Source organism: Haliaeetus albicilla, chromosome 5 (genome assembly GCF_947461875.1).
Source record: "Haliaeetus albicilla chromosome 5, bHalAlb1.1, whole genome shotgun sequence".
NCBI classification, from domain to species: domain Eukaryota; kingdom Metazoa; phylum Chordata; class Aves; order Accipitriformes; family Accipitridae; genus Haliaeetus; species Haliaeetus albicilla.
In genome coordinates this window covers 39857416-39874147 of record NC_091487.1, presented here as the reverse complement: position 1 = coordinate 39874147, position 16732 = coordinate 39857416, and the positions used below count along the sequence as shown (strand labels likewise).

The following is a 16732-nucleotide window of genomic DNA, read 5'->3' as shown; positions in this document are numbered from 1 at the left end:
GGACTAACCCAGACTGTCTTTCCTAACATACTCCTCATGCGCACTACAGGGACTTTATCGCCTTCTACAGCATGTGGAAGTCTTGGTTGGGCGGGGCCAGCCCGATTGGCGGATCCTCTAGTATTAACTAACCAGGTGGCTTTTGTTAAATGTGTATCCCAATGTTTGAAAGTCCCACCCCCCATCGCTCTCAATGTAGTTTTCAGCAGTCCGTTGTATCGTTCGATTTTTCCGGAGGCCGGTGCGTGATAAGGGATGTGATATACCCACTCAATGCCGTGTTCTTTGGCCCAGGTATCTACGAGGTTGTTTCGGAAGTGAGTCCCGTTGTCCGACTCGATTCTTTCTGGGGTGCCGTGTTGCCATAAAATTTTCTCTTCAAGGCCCAGAATAGTGTTCTGGGCAGTGGCATGGGACACAGGGTATGTTTCCAGCCATCCAGTGGTTGCTTCCACCATTGTAAGCACATGGCACTTGCCTTGGCGTGTTCGTGGGAGTGTGATATAGTCAATCTGCCAGGCCTCCCACTGTTTATATTTCAGCCATCGCCCCCCATGCGACAGGGGTTTTTGCCGCTTGGCTTGCTTAATTGCGGCACATGTTTCACATTCGTGGATGACCTGTGCGATAGTGTCCATGGTCAAGTCCACCCCTCGATCTCGAGCCCATCTATATGTTGCATCTCTCCCCTGATGGCCTGAGGTATCGTGGGCCCACCGAGCCATAAATAGCTCACCCCTACGTTGCCAGTCCAGGTCCACCTGAGACACTTCAATCTTGGCGGCCTGATCTGCCTGCTGATTGTTTTGATGTTCTTCAGTGGCCCGACTCTTGGGTACATGAGCATCTACGTGACGTACTTTTACCACTAGCTTCTCTATCCGAACAGCGATATCTTGCCACAGTGCGGCAGCCCAAATGGGTTTACCTCTGCGTTGCCAGTTGCCCTTCTTCCATTGCTGTAGCCACCCCCATAGGGCATTTGCCACCATCCATGAGTCAGTATAGAGATAGAGCACTGGCCACTTTTCTCTTTCAGCAATATCTAATGCTAGCTGGATGGCTTTCACCTCCGCAAACTGACTCGATTCACCTTCTCCTTCAGCAGTTTCTGCAACTAGTCGTGTAGGACTCCATACAGCAGCCTTCCACCTCCGATGTTTTCCCACGATGCGACAGGACCCATCAGTGAACAGGGCATATTGCCTCTCATTTTCTGGCAGTTTATTATACAGCGGGGCCTCTTCAGCCCGTGTCACCTCCTCCTCTGGCAACATTCCAAAGTCTTTGTCTTCTGGCCAGTCCGTGATCACTTCTAAAATTCCTGGGCGACTGGGGTTTCCTATGCGAGCTCGCTGTGTGATCAGTGCAATCCACTTACTCCACGTGGCATCAGTCGCGTGATGTGTAGAGGAAACTTTCCCTTTGAACATCCAGCCCAGCACTGGCAGTCGGGGTGCTAAGAAGAGCTGTGTTTCAGTACCAACCACTTCTGAAGCGGCTCGAACTCCTTCATATGCTGCCAATATCTCTTTTTCAGTTGGAGTATAGCGAGCCTCGGATCCTCGATATCCCCGACTCCAAAACCCCAGGGGTCGGCCTCGGGTCTCTCCAGGTGCTTTCTGCCAAAGGCTCCAGGTAGGGCCATTCTCCCCAGCTGCAGTGTAGAGCACATTTTTAACATCTGGTCCTGTCCGGACTGGCCCAAGAGCTACTGCATGAACAATCTCCCGCTTAATTTGTTCAAAGGCTTGTCGTTGCTCAGGCCCCCATTTAAAATCGTTCTTCTTCCGGGTAACTTGGTAGAGAGGACTTACAATTTGACTGTAATTTGGAATATGCATTCTCCAAAAGCCCACAACACCTAAGAAAGCCTGTGTTTCCTTTTTATTAGTCGGTGAGGACATAGCTGCTATTTTGTTGATCACGTCCGCAGGGATCTGACGACGCCCGTCTTGCCATTTTACTCCTAAGAACTGGATTTCCTGCGCAGGTCCCTTGACCTTACTTTCTTTTATGGCAAAGCCAGCCTTCAAAAGGATTTGGATTATTTTCTTCCCTTTCTCAAAAACTTCTTCTGCCGTGCTGCCCCATATGATGATGTCATCAATATATTGCAGGTGCTCTGGAGCTTCACCTTTTTCTAGTGCAGTCTGGATCAGTCCATGGCAAATAGTGGGGCTGTGTTTCCACCCCTGGGGCAGTCGATTCCAGGTGTACTGGACACCCCTCCAAGTGAAAGCAAACTGTGGCCTGCACTCCGCTGCCAAAGGAATGGAGAAAAATGCATTAGCAATGTCAATTGTGGCATACCACTTAGCTGTCTTTGATTCCAGTTCATATTGAAGCTCTAACATATCTGGCACAGCAGCGCTCAGCGGTGGCGTGACTTCATTCAGCCCACGATAATCTACTGTTAGTCTCCAATCCCCATTAGATTTCCGCACGGGCCATATGGGACTATTAAAGGGTGAGTGAGTCTTGCTGATCACTCCTTGGCTCTCCAACTGGCAAATCAGCTTATGGATGGGGATCAGGGAGTCTCGGTTGGTGCGATATTGCCGCCGGTGCACCGTCGTGGTAGCAATTGGCACCTGTTGTTCTTCAACCTTCAGCAACCCCACAACCGAAGGGTCCTGGGAGAGACCAGGCAGGGTAGACAGCTGTTCAATCTCCTCCGTCTCCAATGCAGCTATACCAAAGGCCCAACGGTACCCTTTTGGGTCCTTGAAATACCCCCTTCTGAGATAATCTATACCAAGGATGCACGGGGCCTCTGGGCCAGTTGCAATGGGGTGTTTATGCCACTCATTCCCGGTTAGACTCATTTCGGCTTCCAATACGGTTAGCTCTTGGGATCCCCCTGTCACACCAGAGATACAGATGGGTTCTGCCCCTTTATAACTTGATGGCATTAGGGTACATTGTGCACCAGTGTCTACTAGAGCCTTATATTCCTGTGGGTCTGACGTGCCAGGCCATCGAATCCACACTGTCCAGTAGACTCGGTTGTCCCTCTCCTCCACCTGGCTGGAGGCAGGGCCCCTCTAATCCTGGTTAGAATATCTGTTACCCACTTTTTGCACATGTGAATCAGAAGTCCCTTCAAGAGGATCAGAAATGAGATCGGCCCATCTACTGCGCCCGGGGGACTGCTCACGGGAAACTGGAGCAGCAGTTTTCCAAGAAGAATCTTCTTTTCTGGTTGCTTTTTCTCGCAACTCCCGTACCCGTGAATCCAAGACTGAGGTAGGTTTTCCATCCCACTTCCTCATGTCCTCTCCATGGTCACGCAGGTAAAACCACAGGTTAGCCCGTCGTGTGTACTTTCTCTCTCCTCTCTCTTGGGCAGAGGAACGCTTACTCCCAATAACTGCAATGCGGGCCTGTACAGGTGAGGAGGAGGACATATCTACTTTGAATTGCTGGAACTCTCGGGACAATTCCTCTACAGCTGAGACACAGGCCCGTAGGGAGGAAGAGAGACTTCCTTCATATTGCCGGAGTTGGACAGCCAATTCATCCACCGTTTGTCCATAGCCTTCTTTCCAGGACATTACTGCCAATGAGTTGGCATAGGTTGGTGGTGCACTTCGTAGAAACTTCCGCCACATCGGTTGTGTGCATTGGACTTCATCTGGATCTGTGGGTGACTGCGCATTTTCTGGATCATTATAAATCACCTCCAGCACGGCTAATTCCCTCAGGTACTGGATACCTCTCTCCATGGTGGTCCACTTGCCTTGGTGACATGTAACTTCATCCCTGAAAGGGTATCTTTCCTTTACACCTAACAGAAGTCGCCTCCAGAGGCTGAGGACTTGTGTTTTTCTCCCAATCGCCTTGTCGATACCCCCTTCTCTAGACAGAGATCCCAACTGCTTGGCTTCCTTACCCTCTAATTCCACACTACTAGCCCCATTATCCCAGCATCGGAGCAGCCAGGTAACAATGTGCTCACCTGGGTGGCGGCTAAAATCTTTTCGCATGTCACGCAACTCACTCAGGGATAGAGATCGGGTAATTATTTCAGGTTCTGCCTCTTCCTCCTGTTCTCGCGATGACCCTGGTTCATCTTCATCTCTCACTGAGCGAACTGATTTCTTTGTGTGTTTCTTTTTCTGTACAGGGGCGACTGATACTGGCACAGGTTGGTTCTCTGGTTTAGTGGCAGTATCTGTCACCGGGGTAGGGGCAGCCATGCTACCTGTTGTCGTGGTAGGGGCGGCCACGGTGCATGTTGTCGGGGTTGGGGCGGCCACAGTGCATGTTGTCGGGGTTGGGGCAGCCACGGTGCATGTTGTCTTGTTTTCCATCTTTTCCCGCTTTTCCCCCTGGGGGTGCTGCATAGTATCAAGCAGGGTTTGGTAGATACCGGCCAGGGCCCAGCACAGTGTAGTGAGTTGTGTGTCTCTGGGATAGCCACAGCATTTTCCTTTCAAAAATTCTATCACTTCATGAGGGTTCTGCAGTTGTTCGGGAGTGAACTTCCAAGTCACTGGAGGTGAGAAGTTCTCTAGATACCTGCCCACATCCTCCCACACGCCGTGCCACCCATGAATATCCAGCTTTGGGACAGATCTCTGGGTGGTACTCTTAAAGAGCCTCTTTGTAGCCCTAGACAAGACCTGAAACATAGTCAGGAGGCATAGCACTAACAGCACACAGGCTTGCGCATCCCAAGGATATTCAAAATTCTCGAAAACTGTTGTAATTAGTTGGAAAGAGAAAAGGGAGGGGAACGGATGGGGGGAAGTATCCCCCCCTGACTTCCCCATGGGTTGGGTGTAATTACCAATAAAATCCGACAGAAGGTGCCCAAAGTCTGGAAATGATATCACTGCCTCATACAGATAACAGCTTAACCTCATGACCAGTGATGTAATCATTTCACAAGTCGACATTGCCCAGTACAGCAAAATGATAATCCCAATCACTCTCCCAGAGATGAGATACGCAACTACAGGCAATACATAAAGCATATAAGAACTTACAAAACGCCACCATGTAAACAGCTGAATCAACATTGTGACTAACATCTATTTATCTAGTATAAGAAATGCGTATGACAAATTTGTTTCAACACGCTCTGGCCAGATCTGTCGTTATCTCAACCCTTCGTGCCCCACGTTGGGCGCCAAAAAGGACTGTCGTGGTTTCAGCCCAGCCGGTAACAAAGGACCACGCGGCCGCTCGCTCACTCCTCCCGCCCCCCTCCGGTGGGATGGGGGGAAGACGGAGGAGAGGAAAAAAAAAAAAACCCAAACCTGGAACCTCGAGGGTTGAGATAAAGGCAGTTTACTGGAACAACACAAAGAAATTGCAACAACAACAACGGTACTAATGAAAAAGTATACAAAAAGAGTGATGCACAGTGCAACTGCTCACCACCCGGGACCCGACGCTCTGCCACTTCCCCCACCGAAAAGAAGAGCCCACCCCCCGGCCCGCTCCCCCTTTATATACTGAGCATGATGTCACATGGTATGGAATAGCTCCTTGGCCAGTTCAGGTCAGCTGCCCCGGCTATGCCCCCCACCTCCCAGGTTCCTGTAAAAATTAACTCTATCCCAGCTGAACCCAGGACAATGTCTTAACCAAAAAGTCATGCAGTATAAACATCTAATACAGAAATATACCATTATTAGCTATATATATAATCCCATCAAATAGATAATTCATGAACTCCTACAACTCACATTAATCAATCTCCTTCATTTCCTGCACCAACCATGCTACCACTCTGCTGGACACATGCCAGGTTACCAGGCCTAGCATTATCCAGCTGATCGCATTTACCAATTTAAAACATTGAGAAATCAGACTAAGTGAGGGGGAGGGAAATAAAGCATGCATTACAACTAGAGAATAAAGTAAAATGACTGAAGTTATAATTTGAAAGATTACTGTGATGTTTATTACTTTAAAGTGATGCCCATAAACTTCCTAGCAACCATGGGATAGATGACATTTTCAAGCTCTATTTCCTATCCAAAGTCTGCAGGCTGCCATGAGATAGACTGCTTCCCCTCTGGTAATTCTAGAAATATACAAACAAAACTTTAGAAGTAGCAGCTCTTTTCCACAGTGGCACTGGCAGAGATCCAAAGCTAAAGCCCTTGAAAGATCCAATATACTTAAACAGGCTTTCAGTTAATAGGATGCATGAGATTCCTCCTTTTAAAATTGGCTCTGTTACAAATACTTACCAATTAGGCCCCTAATTCTAAAAATTTCTAAGAACAACAACTGTTGTGAAACTGCCTTTTGCTAGAGCAACTTTACTTTTCTAAATTTGCATAAATTAAAAACATCTTGTGAAAATTTCCAGAGTATGTATACAAATCAGCTTCCTTCCATGCTGAGAAAATCCTTCATCATATCTTACATCATACATCTGCTCTTCATAGGTTGCAAAGTATTGTCAAAGGTATAGGAACTAGTAAAGTAGCCTACATAGCTCTGACCTTTCTTGCAAGTTAATGAACATACATTTGTTTTTAAGAGCATCTTTGCAATCAACTGTGCTGACATTAAACAGAATTTTTATGCAGGAAAATTTCCTGAGTAATGAGACTGCAAGAACTATTTCATGACAGCAATCTTTAGCAAGGGAAGAGCACAGAGCTGGAGAAGGGAGAAGCTTGCTTCCTAGCTGTAGACCTAGCCATTTCAACAAAACCCTATAAACCTATGTCATGGTATAGACCACAATCTCCTCCTATGCAGGCCTTTCTGTGTTAGGGCCAAGGCAGAAAAGCCTGACTGATTACTTAGGGTAGCTATCAAAGATGTATTACCTGTATGTATTCTGCTGTTCACATATTCCCCACACCGGAGGTGCAGCTCTTGTGACCATCTCTGGTCTTTAGCATTTTGCCTACCACAAGGTGGCTTTTTTTCCCTTGCCATTTCCTATGCAGAATATGCAATAAGGGTTTCTGAACGTAGCTATCCAAAGAGCTTAGTGTTGTGGCCCCAAAACACCACCTTCTCTTCCACCACTTCCAGTCTGTGCTTTGCATACTTGCAGAAAGGAAAACATAGCACCATCAAGATCAATTAAAAAAAACTATTGCAACTGTTAATGTTTGCTGCTGTCTAAACCTGCTCGTTAAGAACTCACGTATGCTGTGTAGTCACGTGTTTCCTCAGTAAGCCTGCAGAAAACATAACCTGAAAGATTTCAGACAACTTAAGAGCTCCTAAGCAGTCCTAGCTGATCCCACATCAGCTAGATGTCCCACAGTCCTACACCTGAGCTTGTAAACCTTGACTGAAAGAGAATGTAGGAAACCCTTCATGAACGCAGCAGTTTCCACCCAGAGCATCCTCCTTCCTCTCTGACCACACTGAAGTGTTCACATAAAGCCTTTTTGTATCTTTTGATACAGAATGGAGCTGGCAGGTCTAGGGGGCAATATAAAAAGACATGTAGGCTCTCAACATGGAGTAGAAAACCTTCATTACAACAAGACAAATCCTAAAACCAGGAGAGATTCAGTCAACTAAAAGTTTACATACATGTCCATTCAACAGGTGCTAGATTGTAGTACACAGAATGAAAACCTGACAAAATTCTTTCACTGACTCAGAAGCAACAAGAAGGAACACGAACTTTACTGGAAAATTCTGCTTTTTAGAAGAAAATTTCAAGCAAGTACTTGAGACACAGTTACAGCTTTCATGGGTATATCTGAACAGATGAATCAACCCTTAATCATAAGAGCATTTATATGTACTAGAAACCAGTGTGTGTGGACTGACACCAAAAAGAGGGCTTTTTTTTCAGGTGTCTTAACTAAACTAGAAGAAAGGGAAGAAAGGATTTTACTTGAACTACTGAAAGTAACAAGGAGGTCACAATATAAACCCAGAAGCTATGAAATAATAAACATTTTCTCTGTTTTCCATACACATTTGATTTTTGACCTAGCTTATTTTTATAACTGATAAAATAACACTTTGGAGCTGCAGAAAAGGAAAAGCCAGCCTGAGAATTATTGTACAATATATTTCCAGTAAAGGGAAGAAACTGTTACAGCAATAAACTGCCTGGATCTCATCTGGAATCATGTATATAATCCTAGCCGCTAAAATTAAAGAGACTGAATTCAGACTTGGATGAGTGCAGAGGAAGGCTACCAGGTAATACTGCATGTGTGTGTATGTGTGGGAAGCAGATAAATCCATGTGTCCCATACGAGTAAGAGAGACTTGGCTTATTAAGGGTACCACCACAAAAGCATAGAGGAGATAGAACCATAATGTGTAAATGCACTCAAGGGAGTAAATACAACAGAGGAAACATAAGTATTGCAACTAAAAGAAAGCAGGCTCAATAGTAAATGTGTGCAAAAGTGGTATTAATTTAGGTTTAAAACCACAGAAAGTTTTATAACAGTTTTGGGTTGGGGGGGGTGTGGTGGTAGCAGGGCAGGGGGGCTACAGGGCTGGCTCCTGTGAGAAGCTGCTGGAAGCTTCCCCAGCTCCAAGTCAGAGTTTCCTCTGGCCCAGGCCGAGCCCATCAGCGACGGTGGCAGTGCCTCTGGGAGAACGGATTTAAGAAGGGGAACCTGCAGCGGAGAGAGGAGTGGGATGTGAGAGGAACCCCTGTGCAGACACCGAGGTCAGGGAGGAAGGAGGAGGAGGAGGGGATGCCCCTGCAGCCCGCGGTGAGGCGGCAGGCTGTCCCCCCCAGCCCACGGAGGGGAGCGGGGGAGCAGATGCCCACCTGCAGGCTGTGGAAGGGCCCCACACCGGAGCAGGGGGATGCCCCCCAAGATGGCCGGGACTCCGTGGGAGAGCCCGCCCTGGAGCAGCCGCTTCCTTCCGAGGCCCACAGAAAGGACCCTCGCCCGGGGAGTTTGTGAGGAACTGCAGCCCGCAGAAAGGGCTCACGTTGGAGATGTTCGTGAAGGGCTGTCTCCCATGGGAGGGACCCCACGGTGGAGCAGGGGAAGAGCGTGAGGAGTCCTGCCCCTGAGGAGGAAGGAGCGGCAGAGACAAGGTGTGATGAACTGACCCCAACCCCCATTCCCCGTCCTCCTGCGCTGCTGGGGGGAGGAGGGAGAGAAAATGGGGAGTGGAGTTGAGCTGGGAAGGAAGGAGGGGTGGGGGAAGGTGGTTTTACTTCTCATTATCCTTGTTTGGTTTGATTGGTAAGAAATTGAATTGATTTGGGTTTTTTCCCAAGTGGAGTCTTTTTTTTGTCCATGACAATAATTGGTGAGTGATCCCTCCATGTCCTTGTCTCGACCCACAAGCTTTTCGTTTTATTTTCTCCTCCTTGTCCCACTGGGAAAGTGAGCAAGTGGCCTCTTGGTGCTTTGTTGCCAGCTGGGCTTAAACCACAACAATAACCCTATGAGGAGTGATGATTAAGACTGATTGAGAACAGCCTGAAGAGATGGCAACATGATCCCTGTAAGAATTAAGGACACAAGGTAGAATGGTGCAGCACTAAAGCACAGCAAGTTACTGTCTTTGTGATAGGAGACCCATAACAAGAGCACAGTTTTTGCTGCACTGAAGTTGATGAATGCTTTTCAGCTTTCACAAATCAACTCATTATTTTCCTTTGCTGCAAGGGAGCAAAATAGCAATATTTCCACTGGTTAGTTCCAATACTCAAAGAAAAGGAAGACAGGCCAAAAATTCCCCTAAGTATTTAAAATAGATTTACAAATTGAATATAGCATGCGCTAGCTGATAAACAGGTATTTCACAAGCTTGATTCCAAAAGTAGGGAGTTTCTTTTATAGATACTGTCACCTAAGATCATCTTTCCGCTGCATTTTTGTTCCAATATGTTTTACAGTTAAAGCTGATAACCTAACCAACAAATCCAGTCTAATTTCCATAACTCAGAAGAAAGAAATCACAGAGGGAGGAATACATTTGATAGCAGGAGGAAGACAAAACTGCCTAGAAGAAAAACTACATGCAACAGACACAGCACAAAAGCAATAGATCAACTTGCCAAGGTGGAGTTACATAGATGGGTTCTCAAAACTTTTTTGGTGACAGTCTCTTAGCATATCATTAAAAAAAATTATGACATACCAACTGTATTGATTACTCTTTAGACGAGACACTGATGATGGATTTGCAACACCATTAATGGTTCCATAGTTACTGGTTTCTTGTTGCAGCTTTAGTGATAATTTCCTACCAAATTAGTACAAAAACCCAATAATTACCAGAGTTGAAAGACCATATGGGTATGGGTCAAATTACGTACTTGCTCTGCTTTCACTTCTAATATTGAGCAACTGTCTTCCTACAGCTAAGAGGTTATTTTTAAGAACTCTCTATAAAAAGTCAGTTAGCAACCATATGATGCATTTTGTTCACTTAAGGGAAAAAAAATATAAATGAAAAAGCCTTACTCTTGGTATCCAGCTGAGCACGATACTTTTCAAATCCCTTGAGTCTAACTCGTTCTCCCAAGAGCTGAAGAAACTCTTCAAAGGCTGGACCTGCTGATTCATTATTATACATTTCCTCTTCTGTGCTTTGCCCGGCTTTGCAGTACATGATACCCACCTTAAGCTGGTAACTTAACTGCAAAGAGAAGAAGGTTAAAATCTTATATGTATACCAAGTTATGCAGCAACTTATTTATTGAATTCTCCACATTTTCTGATAAACTCATAATTCACAAAGAAAAAAATACCTAATTATCAGTCTGATTTCAAATGTTAGCCTAGTTCCAAATATTCTCATTGTCTTCCCCTATAATTGCCTTGATGATGGCATATTTCATCAGAAGATGTCAAAATGCTTTCTGAAGTGAAACAAACATTTATGTTCCTTATTTTCAGGAAGACAACACTGCAGCTTGCCAATGGCGAATGTCTTGCATTGAGCCACATGGAAAGCGCTGGCTCAGTAATGCCAGAACTTGACTCTCACTCCTAGGCTGGTACCATGGTTACTATCCTATACTAAACCTTCCACACAGAAGGGTAGGGCACAGCATGTAAGACAAGATAAAAATTATTCACCTATTAGTGCATTCACCTGTTAGTAATGTTGAAAGAAGCCATGGCATTCAGTTGGACGCCTTTGACTTAGAAATGCAGTAACAAAGAAAAGAACTAAATTGAGAAATGCTGGTAATACTTTAGAGATATTATTTACTAGCATAGACCTTCAACTATATTTGTGGTCTTTAGTTCCATTTTTCCTCTAATTTTATGTTGGATGTTCCCAATACAGCAGAAACTGAAGATGTGAATAAAGTAATTTTTTACTCAACCATAATTGTGATTTTTCAAAGCAAACTATTCCCACCAATTCCAAATTGATGCACACGCAAAAAGGATCATACCTGTGCCCTTCATGTCTGGACTACAGAAACAGAAGGGAAGAAAGCAGCACCCACAGCCATTTACTGCGATCACCAAAACCAATTTCACAGGCAGGAGCTCTGACTGGCAGAGTACAAAGGAGAGCCTTGGAGTTTACGCATGAAATTCATCTAGTAAAAATGCATACTTATTGCAGGGTAAATAATCTTTCCTTCTCCACACAAATTTCTGCAGAGGCTCCATTTTACATAAATACCAAGCAGATCTGCCAGAGCAACATCATAAGAAAGTCTTTCGAAACTGGCATGAGATTTGCAAGTTTGGGCTACAGGTTAGTGGGAAGTGAAAACAGTTATTTGCAAGGGCACTGGAAGCAGTGTCATCTGAATATACTGTGACTTGCTCTCAAAGCTTCTGTCACAGGTTGCGAGACAAAAGGTTTTGGAACTTGCTGGGACGATGTGGACACACATAATTAAACCGAAATTAATCGATTTTAACTTCTTATGTTTATGGTGGGATAATTTAAAAGCCCTCAGAAGCCATCCTACTCTGTCTCTAAAAGTAAATTTTAAAATTAAAAAACCTCTGAAAATTGCAATTTTACTGTATTCTTCTTTTACTACCAAGGATGAATGGTGACAGGGATAAAGTATTAGCAGTAGGAAAATAAGGAGGGGAAAAAAGAAGGGTGAAGAGCAACCTGGCTTGATTACTCCTGTTAGAGAAGTTAAGCATATGTAATAAGTCAGAGTTCTAGGCTTCTTTTTTTTCCCCTCCAGGATGTCCCTTATTTTATCATTTGACACAGTGACTACCCAACTTGCACCTTCTAAATATATCCAAATTTCTTATAATAAAATATGAATACAGCACAGAATCATAGAATGGTCTGTGTTGGAAGGGACCTTAAAGATCATCTAGTTCCAACCCCCCTGCCATGGGCAGGGACACCTTCCATTAGACCAGGTTGCTCAAAGCCCCATCCAACCCGGCCTTGAACACTGCCAGGGATGGGGCATCCACAGCTTCTCTGGGCAATCTGTTCCACTGTCTCACCACTCTCATGGTAAAGAATTTCTTCCCATTATCTAATCCAAATCTACCCTCTTTCAGTTTAAGACCATTACCCCTCATCCTATCTCTACACTCCCTGATGAAGAGTCCCTCCCCATCTTCCCTGTAGGTCTCCTTTAAGTACTGGAAGGCTGCTATAAGGTCTCCCTGGAGCCCTCTCTTCTCTAGGCTAAACAACCCCCACTCTCTCTACCCATCCTCATCTCAATTATTCCTTATGAAAGAAACATTCACGGGCCAACTTCCAAAATTTCAACTGAAAGTGGGGGGGAGGGAGGAGGGGGGAATCAATTTTGTGCATTGAAGTAACATTTCTATTTCCTTTTCTCTCATTAACTATTTGAAATGCTTTCTGTGTAACTATAAAGGAAATATGCTCTTTCAGCACTAGAGACCAAACCAAAACCATTCACCTTTAAGAATAAAAACTGCATATTTTGGGCATCGAAGTATTAAGACTGGAAGCAAAGATACTTATTTGTAAAACAAATACTGAGCACATGCAAATTAATGTTACAATTTATTATTTCAACTCTCCGTTCACTAAAAAATACAAAAAAATCAAAACAACCATCAGTGTACACAATGCTCAAAACAATCCAGATACAGATGGATGGCTCATGCTTTTTTTTTTTTTGGTGTAAAACATTCTGCATGACGACTGTTTGATTAAGATTTAAATTTGCTCAGGAATCATGGGAGCTAGATGAAGTTTGCAGGTACATTTCTATGATTTCTGCTTAGCTAGCAAACTACGTGATCCCGCTCACTGCAAGCTTATTGCCTCACAGCAGCCAAACTTCGTGCCTTTGCCGACAGGGCTATGTGCTCTCACAGAGAACCTGGACCAGCTACTGCTGACATGTTGGAAAGGAGGAGACGGGAGGGGAGAGAAGAAGGGTGGTGAGAGGTGGCACTGCTGTCACTCCTGCCAGAGCCACTGCCATCAATTTCTGTATCATTAGTAGCAGATCCTGTCTTGGACTGTTCAGGCAACGTTTGCTGCTCAGATAATGCTCTTTGTCCACTCCCAGAGAAATACAATGGGTGGAAGTGTTTCATCGGACCACAATGCCTTAGCTGCACTGCTAATTACAATAGTTTCTAGTAATTTTACTTGAATAAATAAGGACAAAGAAAACCATTCTCACCAAGCACACCTACACTATTTAAGCTTCAATTTCTGGTGAAGGAAGTATTTTCAAGGGCATAAACATAAAGAGGATCCACAGCATCCACAAGCAACCAAACAACTGTCCTTTATTGCTTTGAAAAATGCTTTGAAAATGAAAATTTAGCTAAGAAGCTAAATAAGAACTATGCAAAGAGCAGGATATGCCTTCTAGCTATATTCTTAGATTTGCTGAACGTCAAAAAAAAAGTTTCATAAGGACAACACAAGCTGGTATTTCTGATTCAAAAAAGCGGATCTGGGGGAAGAAAGGCATGCAGTCCCCATTACTACACCTCCTTCTGATAAATCTAGGGTCCTTAGAAGTGTAATAACTCCAAGTAAAAGCTAAAAAAAGGAGTTGAAGGATGAATTATGCTGTGGTAAACCTCCTAAAGTAGCAGCTTCATTTTAATAATCTAGAAGTATTTACATATTTATATATGTGGGAAAAGTACACTTCAAGTATTTGTCTAGCACCCAGTGCAAGACAGCGGAAAGCCTATCTTGGATTTAAGCAGTCAGCAAGTTTATATTACAAATATGGAATTATACTAAAAACCGACTGACATTTCACAGTATTTCTGTGAATGAGGAACTGCCATAAAGATAAACTTCTACTGGAATAAATCAGTAACTGCCCTGATGTTCAAATTTTTAAATAATACTTGGAAGTAAACCTAAAGTAAGTTACCGTGAACTCTGCATTCAAGGCAAAGATTAGTAGATGGTAATTAGCCAGGAAGTTAGCACAGCCCTATGGAACAATTGTGTTGCTTTTTAACACAGAACCATTCAAATGAATGCATTTTAATAAAGCCAATAAAAGAACAGCTAGGTGACAATGGGGGCCATATGTACAGAACAGCAGATGTTACTATGACTCTAGCAATCTAAGGGGAAGTAATGAACATGCAGCTTGACATACAACGCTGATACAAAATTGGGGCAAGAAGAATATTCCCATTCTGACACTGGATGTCATATGCAGATATTGAAAGAGCAGAAGAGACAGAGCTCAGCCATAAAAGTGATATGAAATTCAGAGAAAATATGTTGCAGTGAAAGACTTGAAAAGTGCAATCTGTTTAGTTTATCATAAACAAGACCAACAGATGATTCAATCATTGCACACAAAAACCTTTGCTGGGAAAAAATCTCACACCAAAATGACTCTTAAGATGTAGCAGAGAAAGCTATCAGAAGTCTGGAAGCTGAAAGCAGATCAATTCAAATAAAGAACTGCAAATTCTTAAATATGAAAACAACCAACTGCTTTAAAACCTCACTCAAATATATAAAAAAAGATAGGCTATCTTAATGAAAACTGGTGCATGTGAATTTGGCTCAATGAAGGGCTTACTGGGTGAAATTCAGTGGCTAAGTCAGGCTAAGGTCACTTTATAGTCTTAACTCTTAAAATTACAAGACATCTTATTTGCTATATCAAACAGGCACCTGTTTGTACTGTAATGAAACAGTGTGACACTCAGCAAGAAGAAGTGATAAACATTCTGTGTACCTAATTAGTAGAGCAGCTGTTACCCAAATTTTTCTGTTAGCTTGGAATTGATAAAAAATGCAGCTTCTAATTAGTACAGAGCATGCTTATCTTTTTCTGTTAGAAGTGTCAAACTGTTTCATTACTGCAAAAAACAGAAAATACTTTGATGTAGATAATACAATTTTAACTATTGCTTATCCTTAATGATTTTCAAAAGTTTAAGTAGTAACAGAAAACTATACTATACACCATATTGTGGGAGTTTAATGACATATAGGATATGAAATAAGGATAATTTAATCTCACACTTTTTTAGATAACCGACTCCTGAAGCAAATTATGCTAAATTGCCTTTCAAATTAGATATTTACTAGAAATAACTTTGGAATTTATTATTTTAAGTAGAACTTTCTGCTAGATTTTTTTTTCTTTGTGAAAATTTTCCCACTGCAGGTTCTTGATGGTCATATCTGGAAGGTACTGATCCTAATCCAAAGGCTCACTTATGGAGCCATGTTGAATTAAATTCTATTGCTTCCTCTGCTGAAACAGAAAACTTTGGCAAGAGATTTGAAAGATATCCTTAAGTCTCCAAGAGCCTGATAAATTTGATTCTGGATGAAGTGCAGATTAGGTTTAGGCTCAGGTAACAAATCATAAACACTGAATATGTGCATATTTGGAATCACTGCTCTAATCATCTAAGGAAAACACTCAGGCCTCCAACTTATTAGGATCTCATAATGTGAAAGAGAATAGTTACACTGAGCAGCATAAGCATCTAAAGATTCCATCCTTCTTTTAGCAGGCTATACAGTAAACCCATCTCCCCTCAACCTTTACGTGTTTGCCGGATCATTGCAGTGTTGTTCTCTGCAGGAGCCAATAGGCACATGCAGGGGATACAGCTGATACAGAGTATACCTGAATTTCCAAGAGACATTTAACAAAGCTTTTTCTTCAAAAAGTCTCAAAAACTCTCATTAGCCAGGGTACAGAAAAAGGAACTTCCTTAGACACGTAACTGGCTAAAAGACAAAAAGGAGCTGAAGAAAATGATCAGTAGAGTAAGGCAGGGATCTGAACTTGGACATACAGTATTCAACATACACTTCTGCAATCTGATAGAGGTGATGAGCGGTAAGGTAATCAAGTTAGCTAACATTACTGAGTTATTACTCTACAGTATTGGAGTTGAAGACTGGCTATGAGAGCTACCAAAGGAACCTTTGATAGTGGATAACTGGGCAAAAGAATGGCAGATGAACATTAGTGAAAGTAAAGCTTGAAGTGATCCATGTGGTACAAAGATAGCCAACTTTACATCCACAGCAATGAGCTCTGACTTATAGCCCTAAGGATCAGGATCTTAGGTGTTCATTTAAAGATACTTCCAGTGTTCAGTAGTAGCCATAAAGCAAAAAAACATACCAGTAATTATTAGAGACAAGAAAGCATACTAAACCAAAATTTTTCCCCATTTTCAAAACTGCACTGTTTTAAAATGGATGTGGGAGAGGGGAAGGGGAACTGGAAAAACTCCAGAGAGAGGCAAAAGCATGACCAGAAGTACAGAACAACTTCTACATGAGAAAAAAACTAACTAAACTAGGACTCATGAAACTGGTAAAGCAGAGGGGTAGGATGGAGAGCCCTATAAAAGCC

At 43.3% G+C, this 16732-nt stretch overlaps 1 protein-coding gene across 15 annotated transcripts in view; it reads right to left on the bottom strand.

Annotated features, from left to right (window-relative positions):
- The window catches only part of SIPA1L1 (signal induced proliferation associated 1 like 1), a 233218-nt gene that overhangs the window by 56100 nt on the left and 160386 nt on the right, over positions 1 to 16732 (bottom strand). For all 15 annotated transcript variants that reach the window (XM_069784285.1, XM_069784270.1, XM_069784276.1 and 12 more), the window contains one exon: positions 10392 to 10566. In XM_069784285.1, the coding sequence (XP_069640386.1) occupies positions 10392 to 10566 (175 nt within the window). The remainder of the gene's footprint in view (positions 1 to 10391; positions 10567 to 16732) is intronic.